Raw genomic sequence first — 22,143 nt, 5'->3', positions numbered from 1 at the left:
GTGCGTGCGTGTTTGTGTTTCCCCTCTCGGCCTAGAGATGTGAGGCGTATAGGGGTGGAGCTGATCGGTCACCAGCGGCGGATCAGCAGCAGCGTACAGACCCTCCGCCTCCAGCTACTGCACGAACAGGAGAAGGGTTTCCATGTATGAGGACACCCTTTAAGACAACCTGGGATGGACAGATAGATGAACCAGATGGAAGTGAAGTCTAGACCGTTGGACCGACTGTCTACAGCCTGTGCCTGAGTCATAACCCCTCGTACAGCAGGTCATTGGACAGACACAGCAGGGCAGTCTGCTGGTCTCCCTCACATCCAGTAGTAACAGACTTTTTCCTACTATACACCCCTTACCCAGTATACCTGGTTCTGCCAGACTATTACAGCCTGATAGACTTTAAAGACTGGGCCAGGCCCTCACTTAGGGGAATGTAATGCCTTGTTGCAACAGCAGTACTTTGTGTGTGAAGCAACAATACCTAGAAATGTAGATTTGCAAACGTAATCTACTGAATCTTTTGACTGTTTTGGTTGTTTGTTTTTTCCTTTTCTCGCTCCGAGTTATGTGCTCATGTAGCTGCTATCGGATGTGCAATCGAAAAAGTTATGTCCTGTTTTGAAAAAAGTATCCTCGATATATTTTTTAATTTAGAGTTTGATCATTTCTCACAGAGGAAAATTATTTGCATTGCTTTAGTTTACCCTCTCTCCAGAGAATCTGGTACGCTAATACTTGAAGAAAGAAGTGAGAAGCGAGCTGTGGAGATTTCTTGAATGTTTTAAAAGTGTATAGACAGTTAATCGATAATTATTATCATAACCGAATATCTATATATGTGCAGTCCTGTGTGTAAAAGCCCTAGTAAATCTGGATCTTCTTTAAAATGTTTTATTTATTTGAGAGTTTTATCCAAATCAGCAATACAGTATTATGCAGTCATCTCAGTATCTCAGAGAGAGATGAAGAATTGTGCAATGAGAGAACTCTTGTTGAGGCTCACACCATCCACCTGTTTTTATTGTCACATGCCAAGCTTGCAGAACTGGAATCTGTTGCCTTCAGATGAATAACCATACAAGTCTATACTGACAGTTTTTAGCAACCAGTGTACTCACAGTCGTTTGATAAGCCTGACATGTATTTATTTTTTTCTGGATTGTGAATGTTATACATTGCCTGAAAGTACACAAGCTCCACTGTCTTAACATATGAATGTTCACAGAAGTTAGATATAGATAGGAGAAGATTGTCTGAAAACTTAACATGGACTTCTATGGTTCTTCAGAATTAGCTGAAATCCTTCATACACATTCATTGTTTCTTTTTGCTTGCACGCACACACCAATACAGGCAGAGGTTTGCACATCTGGGGCAAAGTTGATCCAAGATGTCAGAGCAGAGTAATCGTTGTAGGTGCAAAGCCACTTGATGGATTTCCAGTCTTTTTTTACATTGTGGTCATGTAAAGGTTGTGGCATTTAGTGGCAGTATGGGGAAACCAGTGTATATAGATGTAGTCTGAAATGAAAAATTGTTGGATCTGCAGTAGATGATGTCAAGTTTTCAGATGTTTGCCATTGAAATCAACATTTTTTCTTGATTCTCTAAGTCAGTGGGGGATAGGCAGTGCTGCACAATATAACTAGTTAGTTGAGCTGGAGGCAGCAGAAGTAGCTAAAACCTAGTGGATGGAAAGCAGAGAGAAAAGGCAGGAGTCGTAGCTTAGTGTCATCAGGACAGATGAGAGTAGATGGCTTTAAGGAGGGCAGAGAGGGGACGAACATAAACAGCAGCATCATAACTCATCACGTGTTATTCTGAAATCAACAGTAACAAACCCATGTGTGCGCACACACACACACACACACACACACACACACACACACTGATATACACACACAAAATGCCTTACAGTCCGTTAACCATGCTAGACAGAAACACTTTAGAGTTGTTCATAGGCTTCAGTGCAGTCACAAGACCATAGTCCATTAGTTTGAGTTGTACATGCAGGCCTTCAGGAGTAGGAAAAGGTGCAGGAACACATCCAAACGCACACACACACACACACACACACAAACACAAACACGTATTTGCACACATGTACAGTACACACACACTCTCACAGTCACCACCCCTCTACAGAATTTGGAGAATATCAGATGCTGTTTGTTTAGCATGTTCTACTGCTGAGCAATGTTAGAACGTTCTTTTGTACAAAGTACAAGTATACTTATAATTCTTGTATTTTATTTTTCTATAATTTCCAAAGAGATGTTGTAGATCTTGCACACTGTAAGAGGCAGTTACAGCGAATATTTATTTGCAAATAAAAATGAACAGTTCTGGTGGTCGGCTGCTCATTTCATTTAGTTTCGATTTTCCGGACGATGAGAATTGATTCAGAGCAAGCATCTTATACTTTTCAGGTTGTAAAATGTCATTGTTTTCTCTGCTAAAACTGAAGGAGAACCAAACTTGCCTCACTCAAGAAACCTGGCAGGGGCAATCCCTTCAGTGGATATAACTTAATAGAAGTCAAATTTCAATTAGTTAGCTCAGTGTCTTTAATTTGCATTTAATGTGAATTATTTTCACACCTTTACGACCTCTTCAACCTGGCAACTTTCATGAAGTCATTCACATAACTGAAACCAAAAGATGGAGCTGTTGAACCACTGACTAGCTCCACACCCGTCATGTCAGAAGTCCAGTGAATTCCCTCAATCAATTTAATTTTAGATGTACAGATTAGACATGATATATTTTTGCTGAGTTTGCCTCTTCCGTACTTTAAAACACATATTTTCCCATTATATTTACAATTTCAGGGCGAACAATATCTCTGTATTCATGCATGAGTATATAGTGAACACATTTTAGGACATTCATGACCTCCTAGTCTATTTGTCTGATTTATCACATATTTACAACACTCTATTACAGATTGCTTGAATCACTGTAAAGCACACAGACTGGCACAACAGATTGATAGCAGCTCCAATTAAGGTAAGGTAAGGGGGCGGGGGCCCTGGAAAGCTCCATACTCTGTGATCAGGTCACTGGGTGGTTCACAGAGCTTAATTCACCCTAATAGGATTATCTGTCACAAGCTGGGATGCCCAGGCGGCATCTCAGTGACACTAGTCACAGCAAGTTCGCAGGAACACTATTCACGGCTATGTTTGTCATTGTTGTCTGCTTCCATGAGAATTTTCAAATTTAGTGTGTTTCATTTCCAGTAGTCAGACTCTCTATGGGTTGATAGCGTTGAAATTAAAATTTAAATGGTGTAGCGTCAATCAACTCTAATGGGGCTGCTGGACAAACTGTCAGGCTGGCTCGGCCTGAGGAAGAAAGAGGTCAACGTTTTGTGTTTGGGACTGGACAACAGCGGCAAAACTACCATCATCAACCAACTCAAACCGGCTAATGTAAGTACATGGAACTGGGCTTAATTGTGAGTGCATTTTGATGTTTTCATAAAACCGATCTTGTGGAATTGAGAGGCCTATGTGCACTCTGTGTAGTCCTGCCATGAATCTCAAACTGATAACTTGGGATAAATATTGTGAGAAGGCCTGTCAAAATCTCCTTTATGTCACTGCAATCATTCACTGATTGCTTGTTTTCAGCATTCGAATCATTTAGGCCCATTGTCAGAAGAGTGGAAACATGCTAGTCAGGTAAATCCCATATCATACTTTCCTTATCCTTACATCCTTGTTGACATACTTTTGCCATTACTTGTCTGTTTTTGTGTGTTTGTGTTTGTGTGTGCATGTATGTCTCTGTGCGTGTGTGTGTAGACACAGGCACAAGACATAGTCCCAACAATTGGCTTCAACATTGAAAAGTTCAAGAGTTCAAGGTAGAATCCTATAGACATTTATAATGTGTATTTATTCCTTTTTGACTATTTACCATCCATGAAATAAAAAAAATGGCATATGCACCACTAAGTGTCACTCTAAACTGTTCTCTTTTCCCTCCTTTTCTCTCTCTCTCTCTCTGCATGCAGCCTGTCTTTTACAGTCTTTGATATGTCTGGGCAGACCAGATATAGGAACCTATGGGAACATTACTACAAGTATGAAACACACAACATGCCCATCAATCATCAAATAATAAAGCACGTTACAGCAACATGACTGTGTCAGTTACGACTTCTTCTCTTGTCCTCCTCAGAGAAAGCCATGCCATCATATTTGTCATTGACAGCAGTGACAAACTGAGAATGGTTGTTGCCAAAGAGGAGCTAGATACTCTTCTCAATCACGAAGGTACAAAACACCTGCAATACTTATTGTTTGTCTTTCCAGTAAAAAGCATACTTGACATATACTGTATGTCTCATGCAACATACACTCACGGCCTGTTCACTTGCGTGTCAACCCAAATACCTAATCAGCCAATCACATGGCAGCAACTCAATGCATTTAGGAATGTAGACATGGTCAAGACAACTTGCTGAAGTTCAACCGAGCATCAGCCATCAACTACCTCTAGGGTTTACAGAGAGTGGTCCGAAAAAAAGAGAATTTCCAGTGAGCGGCAGTTGTGTGGATGAAAATGCCTTGTTGATGTCAGAGGAACAGTCACTCAAATATCCACTTGGTACAACCAAGGTATGCAGACTACAATTTCTGAACGCACAGCACGTCGATCCTTGAAGCAGATGGGCTACAGCAGCAGACCACGCTGGGTGCCACTCCTGTCAGCTAAGAACAGGAAACTGAGGCTACAATTTGGACAGGCTCACTAAAATTGGACAATAGAAGATTGGAAAAACATTGCCTGGTCTGATGAGTCTTGATTTCAGATGCAACATTCAGAATTTGGCCTAAACAACATGAAAGCATGAATCCATCCGCCTTGTATCAAAGGTTCAGGCTGGTGGTGGTGGTGTAATAGTGTGGGGGATATTTTCTTGGCACACTTTGGGCCCCTTAGTACCAATTGAGCATTGTTTAAACATGACAGCCTACCTGAGTATTGTTGCTGACCATGTCCATCCCTTTATGACCACAGTGTACCCATCTTCTGAAGGCTACTTCCTGCAGGATAATGCACCACGTCACAACGCTCAAATCATCTCAAACTGGTTTCTTGAACATGACAATGAGTTCAATATTCATGTCAATATGGACCAAAGTCTCTGAGCAATGTTTCCCTTTGTTAAAAGCATACCACGGCGCGGCGCGGTGGTGCAGTGGTTAGCACCAATCCTGGTTAGCAAGAAGGCCATGGGTTCAAACCCAGGTGTGGATGTGAGTTTGACTATGTGTGGTCTATGTGTGGCCCTGTGATGGACTGGCGACCTGTCCGGGGTGTACCCCGCCTTTCGTGTGATACAGTTCCTGAACATTTGCATTTTTATTGGCTATAAGCAGTGTCCTGGGTTTCAGTTGTTAGTAGCGCATTGTCTAAATCCGGCATGTTAAACAACATAGTATGGAAGGCTACAAGCTGAAGTCCAGTGAAAGACTACATATGTTTATTTCACTGGCCAGCATGCCTTTAAGAAAAATTGATGGAGAAATCTTTGAAGTCACTGAGTGTCCACTTTGGTTGAAGGGAAACCTGCTAGTTTTAGTCTTCCATCATGACATATGGTCCAACATGGTGCAACTTTTATTATTTTTTGTGTTATTTGAAGAAAATGGTTGCTTTTATTATATATATCTACACAACCTATAAACTCTCTGCTGATACTCCTTAACACCTTACTGAATAAATTCCACACACAAAAAATATTTAAAACAATTTTGATCTTGGCTTCACTGTTCTTCTTGTATGTCTTACTATCTAGATATCCAAAGCAAAAAGATACCAGTACTGTTCTTTGCTAACAAGATGGATCTGCGGGACGCCATGTCTTCTGTCAAGGTCTCACAGATGTTGTGTTTGGAGAACATCAAAGACAAGCCCTGGCACATCTGGTAACATATCTGTCAAATGTTTCCATACTGACCAAACCAGAGATTACTACTTCATTATTTCTTCTTACAGAAGGATCCGATTCATGTGACCACGTTACTGTAAAATATTCAAAAGGCAGAAAAACTTTACCACCTCCAGAGACATTGTTGAGTAGCTTGCTACAGGGCTCATTGGGTAGTTTTGAAGGAAGTGCATTCGGATTAAATTGACTGAACTGAGCCAAGCCCTGTCACTTCCTCAATCCACAACATTTTGTGCTTCCAGAGTTACAGCTTAAAGTCTTAAACAGAGACAATAAAGTGACCAGGCATGTTTAATCACTGGTTACACCCTGGGCTTGTTTCCAAATGCCTGCATATTTATGATTTTTCAATGGCTCAGGTTAAACATTATTAGGAAGCACAGCAACATGCTGTTATCAAATAGCCTGGCTCTTTTATATGTGTGTTTTCAACCCTGTTTACTCATTAGACAGATGGAAGGCAGGTGGATTAAGAGCTAGACAGAGTTTTAACATCCAGGATCCAAGAAAAGTCATGAGAAAATGAATCTGTGCCACAAGGAGATTAACTCCAGGACATCTTGTTTTTCCAGTGCCAGCAATGCTATCAAAGGAGAGGGCCTACAGGAAGGGTTGGACTGGCTACAAGGTAATGTGTCTAGTAAATAACAAAAATAAAAACAACAGTCAAACTGGGCCAAAAAGAAAGAAAGAAAAAGGCCAGACTAAATTGTGCTCAGAATTGAAATGTCAATGTTAAAATGCTGTCTGCATCCTACCACCTGTATTAAGACGTTTCTTTTTTTGTACCCATAGAACAAATTGCACAGTAAGTATCATCATGTCAACATGTAAAGTGACTGTGGTGGTAGATTGTATCTCAGTAGGATTGGATTTAAGGCAGAGGAGGCCAAATGAACATTCCCCAAAACAGCAGGTATCTGAGACTGTAATTCACAAAGGAAAATCATTTAATGTGAAAATCACTTAACCTCCCCTTCAGAAATAAATCCCATCCATATGGGGCGTTTGTTTGGTATTTACTGTAGATCTTTCAATTATTTTTGATCTACACCTCTTCAATGTGAATGTAAAGTGGATGTGTTGTGTACATTTCCTGATGCTCCCACCCCTGGAACCCACTCAAAATCTGTCGTAGTTTTGCAAACATGCTCTGTGACCACAACAATTATATTTGTATCATTGTTTTTTTCCTTTTGTACCCAAACCCTTATGCCATGTATGAAGAAAGTGCAACCAGACTCCATAAAAAATCTAAATGCTTCTGTTATTCCCCACCAGATCACATCAAAACAATGAACACATGAATGACTGAAATGCCTCGGACACTGGACGCGATGTGGTAACTGGACCTCATTCACCATTTGGAGAATTTGTCACACTTGATGTTGTAGGCCTTAAATGTCAATGTCAAATAACCCAGTAGTTCCTGCGCGTGCTACGACTTTGACACCATGAAAAACAAATCCTGATGATAGTATAATTTGGATATGACTTACTCAATTATCTAAAGCACCCACCACTAGTTAGTCACCAATGTTACACATCATTACTGACACAAATGTGAATGCAGTCTGAATAACTTAGTGTAAACTGAAAATATCCTTAATTCTGTTTCTGTATGCAGTTAACATTTAAACATTTTTATTTAAAGCAGCTTCTTTTGTATTCCATTACACATTTTATTTTAGCTTTAATTAACTTTTTTGAAAACGCTGTAAGTGCTGAATATTGTACCACCTGGAGGATAATAAAAGCCTGTTGTTTGCTGAGTGCATGCTGTGTTTCTGTTTTTGTAATAGAGCAGCCACAAAATGCCTTGAAACTGAAAAACAATTTAATAAATCATACAAAAACAATGTAATCATTGTATTACAACTATATTAACAATGTGAAAAATTAATAAATAGTGTCAATAAATTATGTTACTGTTAATAAATATTAAATACAGTTCATAAAACATGCAAGATGTTTAAGAAGAACAAGATTTTAAAACTTTGAGAAATATAAAATTTGTATAAATAACCATGCTGTTTAGCCAAAGTTATTAAACAGCTCTTTCAACCAACAAATGTGGTGTTGTTTATAGCCCCAGATTTATCTAAACTGTCAAGGCTACCATGACAACACTCCCCTGTCTTCACCTCCTATTTGATCTTACTTTTGCTGTAAAGGTCCTTCACTCTCACTTTCGTTCACTTCTTTAGTTAACCCCCTTCATTATTGGCATTTCTTTCTTTCCAACTCCTCCTCCAATCTTCTACATCTTGTCATTCCTATTTGAGGAACATGTGGAGGAATTTAGTGTGGAAGCGAGCACTGGAGTCCAGGAGGATGCACAGGGACTGGAAGGTCTCCCTGTCTTCAAAATGGTTCTCTGGGAACAGATGATGGAATTAATTACTTTTTATATCACTTTTAATTTGAGTTTGAGGCATTCTGTAAGGTACACAGAGACCTGTGTAGGGCAGACAGTGGTTCCCAACTTGGGGGTCAAGACCCCCCATGGAGTTACAAGATAAATCTGAGGGTTAGTAATATGATGAACAAGATACAGATGCAAAGTCGGAGATGTACTTCATAAAACTATGTATATTGTTCACTGATGATGTGATATGATAGAGAGGTGGTCTCGAGTGGGAATTGTTTTAAAGGGTCACTCACATGCCAAAAAGGTGGAGAACCAACTGACTAGGGAATACAAATACGGATATAGTATGTTAGCCAAGTGGTAGGAAGTTCAATCTCCACTCAGGCAGTCTAAAATCACTCCAATCATTTTTCTAATGGAATTATCCCACTCATGCTGAAAGGAAACTTGCTCAGCTTGCTCTATAGCAGAGCTTGAAACTGGTTGCCTTTTTTCTATATTAACATTAACAATGTAATGAATGCAGCGCTCCATTATTATCATGTACCATTAGCATGGCTGCAGATACAGTGAATGCAATTAAATTAAAGGAGGAAGGTAATCAGAGGCAAACAAATGAGGGTTTGCTCTAGGAGGCGAAACTGAGACCATAATATATCCAGCCGAGATGAAAAATAAGGTAATCCCTTCTGTCCTAGCTGTCACACACATACACAGCCACACATCAACACAGCTCCGCGCAGCAGGCTTTTCCTCTATATACAGAATGTGTACTGTGTCCATATAGTACATAATTTATGATTGTGCATGTACTCATATGATGTGATTCCCTTGTTTGTTTTGTTATTTTTCATTCAATATGTTATTATTGGAGCTTTGCCCACCATCTCAGTGTTGTAGTTATCGTTTATTCATGATCTGATGATTGCAATATCACAATACTACAGTATTATATTACTTAACGCAAGGAAGCATTCCCCCCATTGTCAAGACTAAAGAACTTTATGAAATGAAATTTACACTCCAGAAAACTGCCCCACCTCACCTGCGATAGAAAACTCAAAAAACTGCCTGGTGACCTCTGAAAACGTGCTCTCCAGTTGCTGGATGAAGAAGAACCTTTCAGCAGCCGTGCTGAACACCTTGCAGATCTGCTGCACCAACTTCACCGCCCAGGACATGTGATAGCCGTCCTTCTCACACACCTAAGGATGAAGCCGTACAAAACAGAAAACTGATCTTGTCTAGCTTTAATTATTTAATTACTAATAATAATGGTGCCACTATGAGGAGGTAACAGCATAAACAGTCAACATCAGATCCACAAACAGCACAAGTGGCTCTGAAAGCCCCCAAATAACAGTTAAGTGAGACTGCTGTAATAAAGGGGAGACCTGTCCATCATATGCCCCTGCCATTTGTCTAGGACATGTTTGGTCAAGTCTCAGACCCCTGAAACTAAACAGGAATGAGAAGACGTGGCAAAATGAGTCACAACGGCCAGGGAACAGCAATAGGTGAAGAGTTCAAGATGACTCATTTCACTGTCTGCCTCAATCTATTCCTGGATGCACACCTGTCCTGAATCTATGTTTAATCTGATATTAATCAACTGTATGTCTGTCAATGCTGGCTAATATCTGATTCTCAATTAAAAGCCAATACCAGACTAAGTGTAGATGTGTATTCTCTTGAGCCAGTTTCTTGTAATCTCCTCAGCAGACAACAAGTATAACAATAACTAGTATTCTCACCAGTATGATGTACACGATGAGTCTGGAGATCTCAATAAGTCGTCCATTGACAGCCTTGCTGGCTAGAACAGTGTAGCAGAGGCTGTTGCCACACAGCACCAAGAGACGAGCCACATTCTCCACATGCCATGGCTGAGGAATGACTGGATGTGATGAGGAGGAGGGCAAGTCTACAATCAGTTAAATGCATCTATACCCTGCATCTTTGTCATTGCCATATCTTATCTTATCATAATTGTAATATGGGGTCTGTATCATGAAAACATTTAAGAAACCAATTAAGTATGATACCAATGAGCTCCTCCAAGATTGCCAGCATCGAAGTGGTGGTCCTGTCTTTGACTTCTAGTTTGCTGAAAAGCAGGAGGATGGCCCTGGCCAGGTCCCACAGAGCGCTGTGAGGCAGCCCCCTCTCCACCACATCCTGCCAACCAAGAGTGCCTGCATGGAGGAGAGCACCTCACTTACTAACTGGGTCATACCTCACCACATTACAAAAAAATAAAAATACAGAACAGGAGGCAAGCCAAATCTTCCAGCATTAAAGTAAGCTATGCAGGATTTCAAACCAGAACTAATTTCTGTGCTTTGCTTTTATCCACTGAACACTTGTGCTTGTCTTAAACTTACATTGTGCATTTCAATGAAATTAAAACAGATTTCAGTCAAAACATTCATTATGAACTACAGCCAAAAGGTAGCATTATTTGTTTCTGTTTCTTACCAGCAACCTTTTTGAATCATCCCAATTTACATGTTGTCATAAAGTCAAATAAATACAAACCCCACTAACTGATCATTTTCATTTACCCTTACCCTCAGGAAGCAGAGGTCCATAGAAGATGAACAGTAAGTGTGCCTGGCTGACAATGGGCCAAGGCTTCAGGAGCTGCATTAGCCAGAACTGACACTCGGGCTGGTTCGGCCACGGGTCTAACAGAACCTGACGGCAGAATAGACGGAGCTGCAGCTCCTGGTACCACCTCAACCCTGAAGACCGACCAACGAGTAAAGAAACAAGTTTTGTGTATCATGCCTTTTAAGGCTTTCATTAGGCTCAGAAAAATAAAAAATGTAGCGTGAAAGATGTATTAATTAACAATTCTACACATTGTAACTTAAATAGAAAGAAGTTTTATTTTTACACTTCTACTCTGGCCTGCTCTATATTCAGCAACATTTTCTCACCTGGTTTTCCAGTGATGACTGCCTGAATTTTTTGTAGCAGATTTGTGAGGTCACACAGGAAGTTGAACACTCTGTGGCACTCCAGCTCATCCCACCCTGCAATCAGTGTCTGTAAAGTAAACATACCTAAACATTTTCAGTTAAGAGAAAATATATCATGTACATATTTCCAGTTGCCAAGCACTGGGGTGGGACACAAAGGGAAGACATAACTGATAAGAAGCCTAAGATTTTATATATAACCTGGAGTTATTTAAATTTTTCTGTGTTTTCAGTCTTCAACAATCATGGTTGCGTAGGTGATGGTGAGTATTTCGCTTTGAGTAAAGTAGGTGAGGTGATGACATATTATAAAGGCGCGATCTAGTGTGTGTGCTGGACACAAAAGTCCAATTAAAACTAGACGTGAGGAGAGTTTGGAATTGCAAGACAAAACTTTTCAGTTTCATAGAAAAGACTTTGTCATAGTAAAAAATAATGTGTTATGTCTTTATCAGTGCCGAGTGATGTACATTTCCATGTCACTTGAATGCTGTAACTACTGGGTGTGAGTATTTGTTACTGAAAAGAAAGCAGAGGAGAATACCTTAAAGCTTGGAATTTTAATGCAATCATATTGTGTTCATCCACCTTTAGTAGTATCTGGTTTGTGATTTACTTTAATTACATCCAAGTTTATGTCTTTACATAAGACCCTCACCTGGAGGAAGACTCCGTAGCTGGAGAAGCCAATGCAGTCTGCTGCTAAACACTGCTCCAACATGAAGCAGGGAATCTGAAACCGATCAGTGGGACAACTTTATTTATTTTGCTCATCATTAGCATAGGTTAGTAAATAGATATTAGGGCTGAATAATATATATAGTTTCAGCAACAGCACTGCAACATACGCATGTACAACTTTGCAAAAGATGTTAGGCAATGAGGCAAATTACACCATGTAAACCATTTAGCTTTTTCATGACTAGTTTTAAAGACCATCAGACACGATGGATAATTTAGCCTGATGTAATAACAGTTTCTGTGTTGGTGTGACTGGTAGTTTAGCATGCCAACGATCATCTTGTGTGGATTTCTGCAGCATAAAATTTAAATGAGTGACGACAAAGGAAGATATTTCCTAAATGAAGAATAAAAATCTGTTATCTAAAAAGTATGTTGTTTTTTAAAAAGATCATGTGACGCGAAAAAAGTTTTCTGTGTCCTAATAACCACTTGGAAGTTAAAAGTTAAAATATGTACCTTTTAAAAATAAATAGCACAAATACTACAACATTGATTCTATATGATTCAACCTTACTAAATCTGAAAAATAATACGCTGGCAAAGTGCATGATCCTAATTTGTTGTTCTTTCTTTTCTATTCTATCCCGTTGTTAGCATCTTATAAACATGATTATTCTGACTTTAAAACATTTAACACATCACAATATTCTGTTCTGGCTTGCCCTCTCACCTCTCCTTTTCTTACCTGTGAAAACTGGCTAAAGATAAACTTTAACCTGTCCTTTGTTGGTAGCAACAGGGTACATCTCTTGAACAACAAACCTGAGACATTGAACACAAAACCACATTATCAAATCTCCAAACCTAACCTCTAACACTTTACATCACAGAGCAGCTTATCCCTACTGCTGTGTGGTGATCATTCAAGTGTGTCTTAAATGTGGGGAGCGGACACCAGCAACGTGCCTGCCACAGATCAACAGTTAGTGGTTGTTAGAAGAATGAGAAAAGCTATGCCAATTTAAACATTCAGCGAAATATAAACCGCCACTTACCCAGGTCTCTGTAGTGTCGTATAGCGGATTTCTGTTCAAGGCAGGTGCAGTGGTGAAAGCTTTGAACGATCATTTTATTTTTCCAGGCCAGGGTGGAGATGTAGTCCACAAGGTATCTAGTGATTTCCTTGGACACCATGCTGAACACACTGATCTCCAGCACTGACAAACACACACATTTTCATTCACTAAAGGCGGTATGTGACAAAAACCAACCTGTTAGAGTGAAATATTGAATTTTCCATGTGGTTCATATTGTGTCTGTGTTCAATCAGTAATATAAATATTTTTTTAAAAACAATAAAATATTAGTACTGGTTCTCTTCAGTAAATTGTGTAAAAGGTATCCTAAGACTAGTGGTTGAATTGAAGAGACAGAAATCATTATTGGTAGATAAATGCTAAAACTGTTGTTTGGTACATGCGCTGTATGCAATATTCTGAAATATTTAGTTTAGATTTCTCAATTAAAATAAACGCCATCATTTATATATACTTTGAGTTTTACTTATTCAATGTGTGCTGATAATACTGAACAAAAGTACAAAGTACAAAATGTTAGGACTTTAATCCAATCAGAGCAAACTCTGTGGTATTTTTTTAGATGCAAAATACAGTCTTCTGTTAAAAAAAAACAACACAAACCTAAATAACGTTACTAGGGGACATAATTTATCACTCATACTGTTTGGACTCTTAGCTAACGTACTTTTCATCGGGCTCATTTTGGGGGTATTTTAATTATATAAAGCTAGTGTTTAATTTGTTGACAGCAGTTTCAATCCCACTGAGGGCCATGTAGTTAAGAGTTACAAGGCTAAGCAGTTAAACCTACCAGACAGTTTATCCAGGATCATGTGGAGCACCTCTGACGGCAGCCTGTGAAAGAAGCTGCCGCAGCTGTGAACGTTTCGTCGGCTGCGTGTCATGATGGTTCTGGCCGGACGGGCCCGACAATGAGTCCTCTTGTACTGCTGGGATTTTTGTGTCAGTGTGTACTTCCCAACATTTCTGGAGGCTTTCCTCATCATAATCATCCCCGCTGAAGTGACTGTATTTAAAAAAGAATGACAAATTTGTCTTGAAATTAAAAAGAAACTCAAGCGCCCCAAAAGTTAGCTAACGTTACCAGCAGGAGGATAACTAGCTAAACTAGCTAGCTAAACTGAACTGACGAGCTAAATTAGTTGTGACTTGATTAACCTTCAGGTGTATATAGTGAAAGACTGAGACATATAAATACACGCTACCGTTAAAGCAGTGTCTTACCAATACTATTAAGTAATTAGTAATGTCAACAGGCAGCAAACATCAGCTGCAAAAGTCAAGTCAGCTGTGTGCTAGCTGCTAGCTGACCTCGATGACAGCCACAACGGCGCGAAAATAAGTTACTGAACTTTACCGACAATGAGCTGAAGTCTCCAGATGAATGAGTCTCTTTCTTCTTTCCCGTAAAACAATACTGAAAATTGCTGTTAAAAGCAAACACTTATTAGTATGTATTCACTAGTAATAAAGTGTAAATATTTAATGTGTTCAGTTTCTGATATATGAGGGATTGTTGTAATTTACAGTAGGTGGTCCAGATAACACTAGGACACATAGAAAATAGTGAAAATATATTAAAGAAGAAGAAATGTAGTTAGACTAAAAAGTATTTTCCTCTGAAATGTCTACTATAATGTACTACTATAAATACAGAAGATGTTAAATATAGTTACAGCACAATTTATTCTTCATAAAGTGGCTTTTTAAATGATTTTATGCATGTCTTGTACCAATAAAGTTTTTTCCTCAAATATCAAATAGTAACTCAGCATTTGCCGATTGATCTTGCACCATAATTCAGTTGATTTATTGCCAACCAAATTATCTTAAAGACCCCATAGTACACCCACATAGGGGTTAGTTTGGGTGATTAGTTTTGTGTGTTTGTCTTTTGTTGTTGTTTTATTGCTTTGTCTTGACTATTAGTTAATGCAGTTCGGTGATTTCACATAACACCCATCATGGCTCCACCCGACCTCAACCGGAGCATGTCTAATCCTGTGTGGGTGTGCAGGGCCTGTATCTCAGACCCCTGAAGACATAAAAACACAAAAAATGAAGGCCTTTACTACACACACCATCATGGTTGCATTGCCCTCCATCACTGTGCGCAACAAACCGGCTATGCTTAGCTGCTAATCACAGGATTATTCTGCTTAACTAAGACTATTAAGTGTTCCACTTTCAAATGGCGTCTCCCACAGGCAGACCTTGGAGAGGATCATCCCTTCACTATAGAGCTCTTACAGGGAAGTGAATAATACACAAGGGTCCCAGGGGCAGGGCCGGGAAGAAACCCTTGTATACCAACAGGATGTCACGGTAGGTTACACTTAGGTAGGCACAGAGGTGGAGAGAGAGAAGAACTGCAAAGGAGGAAGATGGACCTCAGAGGAACCCACAGAGTACAGTAGGTACCACGCACACAACCATAAACACGCACAGCACCACATTACTATCATCTACAGTTTGGTTGTCAACTTGTAGTGTTGATTAAGTGTAGTATTTTACTGCTTAAACGCCTGCCATAATGAACCCTAATTGAATCCTAATTGCAGTGAATTAATGTTTTTCTACAAGTTGATTGAAAGTCAATACGCTGATTAATTTATTGATTTTTTTCATTAATTCTTTTCATTTTATCATCAGTTACTCATTCAACAGATGTGGAGCTGCAGAGGGCTGAATTATTGAGACAAAACCAGCACGAGTAATGAGGACAATATCTCTTCTGTCTGCTCAGCAACACTGCTCTGCCTCCGGTTTTGACATAGACCCTGTTTATCCGTCTGGAGCAACAAGCCAGGACTGGGACTGTCTCTCATGTCATCTCTGACATGATGCTCCTGATGCTGATGGGGATAATGCTGCTGCCGTTGATGATATCTAACACTGGCCAGTCACTTATCTGACTATCCTGCAGCACAGACACATATTCCTTGTCAGTTAAGGCAGCAGCAGAGACAGAAGGAGACAGTCAGTGTGGAATCAATGCCAATGGCCCTGTTTATCTGGAGGTGCACCGTCAGGACACCTGTGGCTCTGTAGTCCTCGCATAACCTCGTCGGTAAGTTTTTACTAAATATTCAAATGTGAATGGCTAAGCAGCATGTCCAGTAATTCATAGTGCAGAAATTGCAATTGGCCAGTTACACGACGTTATGAATATTACATTGGCTTTGCTGTTTGGTGGGCTAATTTGTGGACCTGTGAAACAAGATGCTTGTTACAGCCTTGCCTTTGTTTGTATCGCTTACTTGTTATGCCTTCAGTGCAGTCAATCATTAAGTAAGCACAATGAGGCTTGTATCTCTGATATTTTAAGGCCCCAACCGTGCCAGGTCTAACACAGAACAATAATCAGGCTTCATAAAGGGCCTCTGTTCTCTGAGGAAGTAAAAACAATGGATCTGTATGAGCACATTGTGGTTTCAAGTTTAAAGTCGTTTTGTTTCATTCTTGCAGTTACATCAACCAAATTTGCATTAAAGGGGTATAATTGGCAGTAAATAAAAACATATTTTAAGTGCTGACATCTTATTTTTTCAGAGACTTGGGTGGTCATTGTTCACTCATTATTCAGGATTTTCACCTGGAGAACATTTTGTTCAAAACAGTGAGAGGAAACAAAAGTAAATGCTTAACTACCCATGCATTTCAAGTGCTCTCACTGTGAGGGAGGAGCTCTTTAGTTGTGGCCTAGAGCCTCCTGGGCAGGTGTGGATTTTTACCACAATATTCAAGGTTCATGGTTCAGTGCGAAGGATGAGGATGAATTGAGTAGTCTCACAGCCTGAGGTAAGAAGCTGCTCTGAAGTCTGGTGGTACGACAGCGAATACTTCTGTTTTGCCAGATGGCAGCAGGGTGGACAGGCTGTGGCTGGGGTGGGTTCTGTCTGTTAGTATCCTTTGGGCTCTGTAGGTACAATGGGTACCATTGATCGTCTAAGCACTTCTAATCACCCGCTGCAGAGCCTTCCTGTCCTGGACCATGCACCTCCGATGCCAGTTGGTGATGTTTCCAGTCAGGATGCTTTCTGTTGCTCCTCTGTAAAAGTTAACCAGAACTTGGCATTTGATTTATGCCTTCTTGAGTTCCCTTAAGAAATACAGCCTTTTCTGAGCTTTTTTCACCAGCATGGAGATGTCACATGACCATGTCAGGTTCTCTGTTCACCTGCTCCACCTCAGCCCCACTGATTGAGCTCTTTGGTTAGCAGTAGGCTGTTCTCTGTGCATCACTCTGCAAGATTGTTAATTTCCTTCTGAAATGAAGTCTCATCATTGTTTGAAATACGGCCCGATGAACGTCGCAACAGAGTTCTCTCCGTGTCCATGTCAATTTGTAAATATTTAGTGCCTGGTGATCTCAGATTAAATTGGACATGATATAATTTGGCCGATTTTTAAAACAAGTCACTACTATCCCTTGTGGTCACAGGTTGGGGCTAATCAACTAGAAATGCTTTGTCATCAAGCCATTCCCCCGACCTGCAACCCCGCCCCAGCCCTCCCCCTGCGGAGCTGTGAAAAATGTTCAAAGTTAGTGGTTTATAACGGTACTCTCAGCTTGGATGGTTTCTGTAAATGTTTAATTTCCGATCTCTCTCACGAGCGCGCCTTTCCTGAGGGGTGGTGGGGAGCTTAACAAATAGGCTGCTGTGGTTTGCCCTCCAGAGGAGAGCGTTAAACAGGTGGAGCTGAACACTGCTCTCATTAGTTACAGATGCAGTCACCTGCCACTCACCAGAGAGCCAGAAAGTTTCCAAAGCTATTTCTGCTCACACTCCAGAGACACTCGAGGAATGGCTCAGACTCTGTGACTGGATGTAAGCTCTGTGGAACTTACTGTACTTCTGGGGACCATGCAGATAAGAAGAGGAATCCAGCCTCATCTTCAGCCTGGGGGACTGTAGTTTTGTTCAAAAAGTGTTTTTTTTTACTTTTTTATGTGGCGATATGTTGTTTCTGTGTGTAGATTTTCCTTTTTTCTTACATTATCTGTGGATCCAGTGTATATTTACGAGCCGGCATAGTGACATATTCAACGTAAGAGACATCCAAAGGCTATTAGAGTAATCTTCTCCTACTATACACATGCTCATCAACAGTGTTTTCAAACTGTAACTTTGTTTTTTGCAGTTGCTGTCCGAGTGAGAATAATCATGGCCAGCATGCCGGTTCAACTCCTTGGCTTCTTCTTGGGGCTGTTGGGGTTTGCAGGAACTGTTGTTGCAACTCTGCTCCCCCACTGGCGCAGCACAGCCTACCTGGGCTCCAACATCATCACAGCCACCGCCTACATGAAAGGCCTGTGGATGGAGTGTGTATGGCACAGCACCGGCATCTACCAGTGTGAGCTGTACAGATCACTGCTGGCACTGCCACGCGACCTGCAGGTACTGCACATTCACCATTTAGTGAAAGCTTCACTCCAGAGCACCTTATGTTATCATGAGAAGAGCTGAAATCACATTTTTAAAGCACAAATGGCAACAACATTCTCTTATTTCAACTTCTCAAAGGTGAGGATTTGCTGCTTCTTTCAAAAAAAAAATTTGACTTGTGCTACTCTTAACTAATACTAAATTTTAGCATTACTCCATAATTGTGACTTGCGGCCACAGTAGTCATTATTCAGCAGAAGTTACATAGTCTCACTTTAAGTGTAAACTGAGGGTTATACTGGATATAAATGAGTATACAATGAGCTCAGGGTGAAGAATTAACTCACAATTTAGAATTACTAACACTTTCAGGCAAGTATTTTGGGGAAATCTATTTACTGATATATCAATTAACCAGTAGATTAATAGATTGCCAAATAACTGGTAGAGTACTGTACAGTGATCTAGGAGAAAAATTCTATGAGAATCCTGTTTTAATCCCAAGACGCTTGTCTGTTCTCCTCCACATTAGGCTGCCCGGGCGCTCATGGTTCTCTCCTGCATCACCTCAGTCCTGGCATCTCTGGTTTCTGTGATGGGAATGAAGTGTACCCGCTTCGCCCAGGGCTCGTTGATCAAGTCTCCCCTTGCACTAAGCGGGGCAGTTTGTTTTCTCTGTGCTGGCCTGCTCTGCCTGGTCACTGTGTCCTGGACCACCAACGATGTTGTCATGGATTTCTACGACCCCTTCCTTCTCAGTGGGATGAAGTATGAGATCGGCCTGGCCGTGTACCTCGGGTACGCCTCGGCCTTCCTCAGCCTGACCGCAGGGCTGGTGCTGTGCTGGAGCAGCAGTGGTGACAGGTCACAGAGGCCCCACTATGTGCAGAGGAATCAACCACCATCGCCTCCCCCTGCCTTCAACAACATATATCCTCCTGCTCCGCTGTATAAGCCCCCCGAGGCCCTGAAGGACAATCGTGCTCCCTCCCTTTGCTCCCTTGCCAGCAGTGGTTATAGGCTCAATAACTACGTCTAAGGCCGGGGAAATACTAACACAGTAACTGCAAAGTCACAGGAACTGCTTTGAATGAAAAAAAAAGACCAAAACAGTCAACTGAACACTTATTTATAATGTAAACTTTAATATCTTTGCAGGCATTTTCGTCTCTTCCATACCCATAAAACAAGTTTAATAAATAGAAAAGGAATGACCAGTATGTTACATCACCATGACTGACGAATATTCAGATGCCACATTTGTAGGGCATTCCTCTAACTTTAACATAACCAGATGTGAGAGCCTAACAAAACCCTGAACCACAGTGTTTGTGTGAGAGAGAGAGAACTGAAACCTGTTGACCTGCTGCCATGTACCTAAAGGACCAGGAGGTGGCAATGTTTTACTGCAAATAGCCACAGAAGGGACCGTTTAAAACAGATTTCACATACTGTGCTGTAATAATAATGGATAAGCAATTGTTCTGTTTCTTCCTTGTTGTAGCCTATTTTGTAGTTGGGATTAACTGTCTGAAAGCCAGTTCAATTATAATAAATCCCTGTTTTATTGGGGGTCAAAGTAGATATTTCAATGTTAAAGTAAGAAAAACACAGCTGTAATTAATAAAATCACTGCCCAGCCTTACTGTGATATTTAAATGGAACTGAGCTATGACAGTGGAGCTCTGTTTAACTTTCATTTTCACATACAGTAACATTGAAAATGTGCTTTGTTCCTGATTCATTTACAAAATTTTACAGATTTGAGTAAAGCATTAGAAAGCCACTGGATGGCGACCAATGTCTTCTGAGAAGGCAGCCTAAAGCCTTCTTTTTATTCTTTTAGACTATATCATTTGGTTGATGTGATATGGTCTGCCAGTTGATACATTTAGCGCGCAGCTAGAGCACTTTTTATGATTGGCTCGATAGAGACTGATCATTAAGCCATATATGGGAAATGAAAAATTACTATCATTCGTGGATGCTGATTGCAAAGTTATTTACGACTCTTCCAGGCTGCTTGACTACCCGCAACACCGTGGAGGTGTTTAGGAGGCTTACTTTTTTAGAAAACTCTCCAATTAGAGCTGCCCTGTGTCTGGCAGCCTGTCAGCCGCACAGACACTATAAATTAGGGGACGCTTCACAATTCAAGCAAGTCTCATTTCCAGCAGTCCAGTCAGCATCTTCGTTTACATCCAGGAGCTCATTTATATAGCTGGTAAAGCGGTGGATTCAATTGTGTGTGGAATTCACTAAAGGAAAATGCTTGTCGATTGCTTGTAAAAAATTAACCGTGTGAAACAACAGTTGAAGGTATAATGAGACCGAAAAGGCTTCACATCAAGGCAAATGACCAATAAGGTCACAAACTAAACTCTCCATTGAGTAGCACCATAGTTTCACTTTCACTAAGTAGGCCTACAGCTATATAATATATCTCTGTATATTAATATTATAATAATAGCCTATACTAAATGTAGTAGACTAGATGTTGGAAGTAAGTGAAAACGATGTGGTAACGCGAATATTCTTATTTATAAACAAAAATGTTTCCGTTGTGAGCACTTAGGTTTGTTTTCACATTTCAGCACCATGGACAGCTGCTGAATTCTCCAAAGAAACCTCCTCCGTGATGCAGTAGTAGTAGTATTAAGTAGCCTAACACATTTAGTTGGATAATATATGCTTTTAGGATCCTTAACTGTTTCTAGTTGTGGTTTAAAGGCAGTTTATACGAGGTAACATCATTTACGAGGTATAAAAACATGGACAAGTTACTTTACTTTTACTTCAGAATAATACTTGATGCGTGGATTTAGTAATAGCGACTTAAAGTGTACTAAAAGCGACCAAAATAATGTCCTGTGTGTCGCTATTGCTCCTCCCCTGTGACGTGTGTCTATGTGTACTGAGTTGATTTGGATTTTGATGTTTAAATGCAAAAAGTTGGGAGAGGAGTGATGTTCTTTGCCAAAAGGAGAGTCAGAGGGGCGTGCGTAAGGTGGGTCATTTAATGAAAAAGTAATCCTGTGCGGGGCTTGCACACTCAACATTACCACCATACAGCCAGCGTTTGCAGAAATAAAGGCGATGCTTTAATGCAGAGCAAGGTCGTAAATCAGGCCTGAAATGTAACCTGGCAAAGTAAAGGTTTCATTCATTGCCAATGTGATATTATGATATTGGAAAGCTTTCCCGGAGATGTTGTGCGTCACGCCACTCTCTATTAGGTGCTATTTTCGTCCTGCCCTGGAAGACATTTATCCACTAGCTACCCACCCTGACAGCACCCAATAAACCCACCACTCCCATTCATCTCCACCACTCCACCCTCTCTCCCTCCCTCGATCTTTCCCTCTCCCTCCCTTCCTCCCTCCCTCTCTGTCTCTCTTTCCGATGAGCATTGGAGACTTAAAAAACAACATAGGAGAATCGTGCTTGGTCGTCCAAGAGGATTTACTTTGTGGTACCATCACATTTTACCGACAAAAAACATCTTTGACACTTTTTCTTTCACACTTCTTTTGGAGGCCCTGCTCTTGCAATTGATTTAGACCCGCTTCTCCAAAGTGAAGGTAAGGTCATGTCAGTTTCTAATATTCTCTTCTTTAACTAATATGTGTTGGCTGGCTGTAACTGCATTTGA

General features: G+C 40.5%; 3 protein-coding genes across 9 annotated transcripts; 2 read left to right on the top strand and 1 right to left on the bottom strand.

Annotated features, from left to right (window-relative positions):
• The first annotated feature begins 3,308 nt into the window (after positions 1-3,308).
• Positions 3,309-7,381, top strand: LOC123973928 (ADP-ribosylation factor-like protein 6). 2 transcript variants are annotated; one of them, XM_046054313.1, is made up of 8 exons: positions 3,309-3,431; positions 3,807-3,868; positions 4,019-4,087; positions 4,186-4,280; positions 5,810-5,939; positions 6,535-6,590; positions 6,758-6,770; positions 7,244-7,381. In XM_046054313.1, exons 1-8 carry the CDS (start codon positions 3,309-3,311, stop codon positions 7,275-7,277), a joined length of 582 nt encoding a protein of 193 aa, XP_045910269.1. In that variant the 3' UTR covers positions 7,278-7,381. The 2 variants fall into 2 exon arrangements, with proteins under 2 accessions (XP_045910269.1, XP_045910270.1); XM_046054314.1 differs by lacking the exon at positions 6,758-6,770 and having other exon boundaries at positions 7,244-7,269.
• Positions 7,382-7,777: 396 nt separating this feature from the next.
• Positions 7,778-14,612, bottom strand: LOC123973250 (F-box only protein 47-like). Of its 3 annotated transcripts, none has more exons than XM_046053106.1 (11): positions 14,459-14,612; positions 13,892-14,107; positions 13,057-13,218; positions 12,747-12,823; positions 11,976-12,050; positions 11,276-11,384; positions 10,904-11,077; positions 10,379-10,528; positions 10,088-10,230; positions 9,379-9,538; positions 7,778-8,339 (listed from the first exon to the last, which is right to left on the bottom strand). In XM_046053106.1, exons 2-11 carry the CDS (start codon positions 14,091-14,093, stop codon positions 8,239-8,241), a joined length of 1,353 nt encoding a protein of 450 aa, XP_045909062.1. In that variant the 5' UTR covers positions 14,094-14,107; positions 14,459-14,612; the 3' UTR covers positions 7,778-8,238. The 3 variants fall into 3 exon arrangements, with proteins under 3 accessions (XP_045909062.1, XP_045909063.1, XP_045909064.1); XM_046053107.1 differs by lacking the exon at positions 14,459-14,612 and adding an exon at positions 14,326-14,444; XM_046053108.1 differs by lacking the exon at positions 14,459-14,612 and adding an exon at positions 14,307-14,412.
• Positions 14,613-15,100: 488 nt separating this feature from the next.
• Positions 15,101-20,154, top strand: LOC123973805 (claudin-14-like). 4 transcript variants are annotated; one of them, XM_046054125.1, is made up of 4 exons: positions 15,101-15,514; positions 15,754-16,171; positions 18,247-18,503; positions 19,024-20,154. In XM_046054125.1, the coding sequence occupies exons 3-4, from the start codon at positions 18,270-18,272 to the stop codon at positions 19,528-19,530; spliced, it is 741 nt and encodes a 246-aa protein (XP_045910081.1). In that variant the 5' UTR covers positions 15,101-15,514; positions 15,754-16,171; positions 18,247-18,269; the 3' UTR covers positions 19,531-20,154. The 4 variants fall into 4 exon arrangements, with proteins under 4 accessions (XP_045910081.1, XP_045910080.1, XP_045910083.1 ...); XM_046054124.1 differs by having other exon boundaries at positions 15,101-16,171; XM_046054127.1 differs by lacking the exons at positions 15,101-15,514; positions 15,754-16,171 and adding an exon at positions 16,835-16,902.
• Positions 20,155-22,143: the final 1,989 nt, after the last annotated feature.

The sequence above is a fragment of the Micropterus dolomieu genome, linkage group LG07 (assembly GCF_021292245.1).
Source record: "Micropterus dolomieu isolate WLL.071019.BEF.003 ecotype Adirondacks linkage group LG07, ASM2129224v1, whole genome shotgun sequence".
NCBI lineage: Eukaryota > Metazoa > Chordata > Actinopteri > Centrarchiformes > Centrarchidae > Micropterus > Micropterus dolomieu.
Note: the sequence above shows the minus strand (reverse complement) of the source record. Positions and strands in the feature narration are given on the sequence as shown.

Bases quoted from the DNA above. Each gene is read 5' to 3' on its own strand.
- LOC123973928 (XM_046054313.1), top strand. From the start codon at position 3,309: ATGGGGCTGCTGGACAAACTGTCAGGCTGGCTCGGCCTGAGGAAGAAA. The intron at 3,432-3,806 runs GTAAGTACATGG...GTGTGTGTGTAG, and splicing joins ACCAACTCAAACCGGCTAAT to ACACAGGCACAAGACATAGT. The intron at 5,940-6,534 runs GTAACATATCTG...TTGTTTTTCCAG, and splicing joins GACAAGCCCTGGCACATCTG to TGCCAGCAATGCTATCAAAG.
- LOC123973250 (XM_046053106.1), bottom strand. From the start codon at position 14,093: ATGATTATGATGAGGAAAGCCTCCAGAAATGTTGGGAAGTACACACTG. The intron at 13,219-13,891 runs GTAGGTTTAACT...TGTGTTTGTCAG, and splicing joins GATCCTGGATAAACTGTCTG to TGCTGGAGATCAGTGTGTTC. The intron at 8,340-9,378 runs GTGAGGTGGGGC...ATCTGTTCCCAG, and splicing joins TTTTGAGTTTTCTATCGCAG to AGAACCATTTTGAAGACAGG.
- LOC123973805 (XM_046054125.1), top strand. From the start codon at position 18,270: ATGGCCAGCATGCCGGTTCAACTCCTTGGCTTCTTCTTGGGGCTGTTG. The intron at 18,504-19,023 runs GTACTGCACATT...CCTCCACATTAG, and splicing joins CACTGCCACGCGACCTGCAG to GCTGCCCGGGCGCTCATGGT.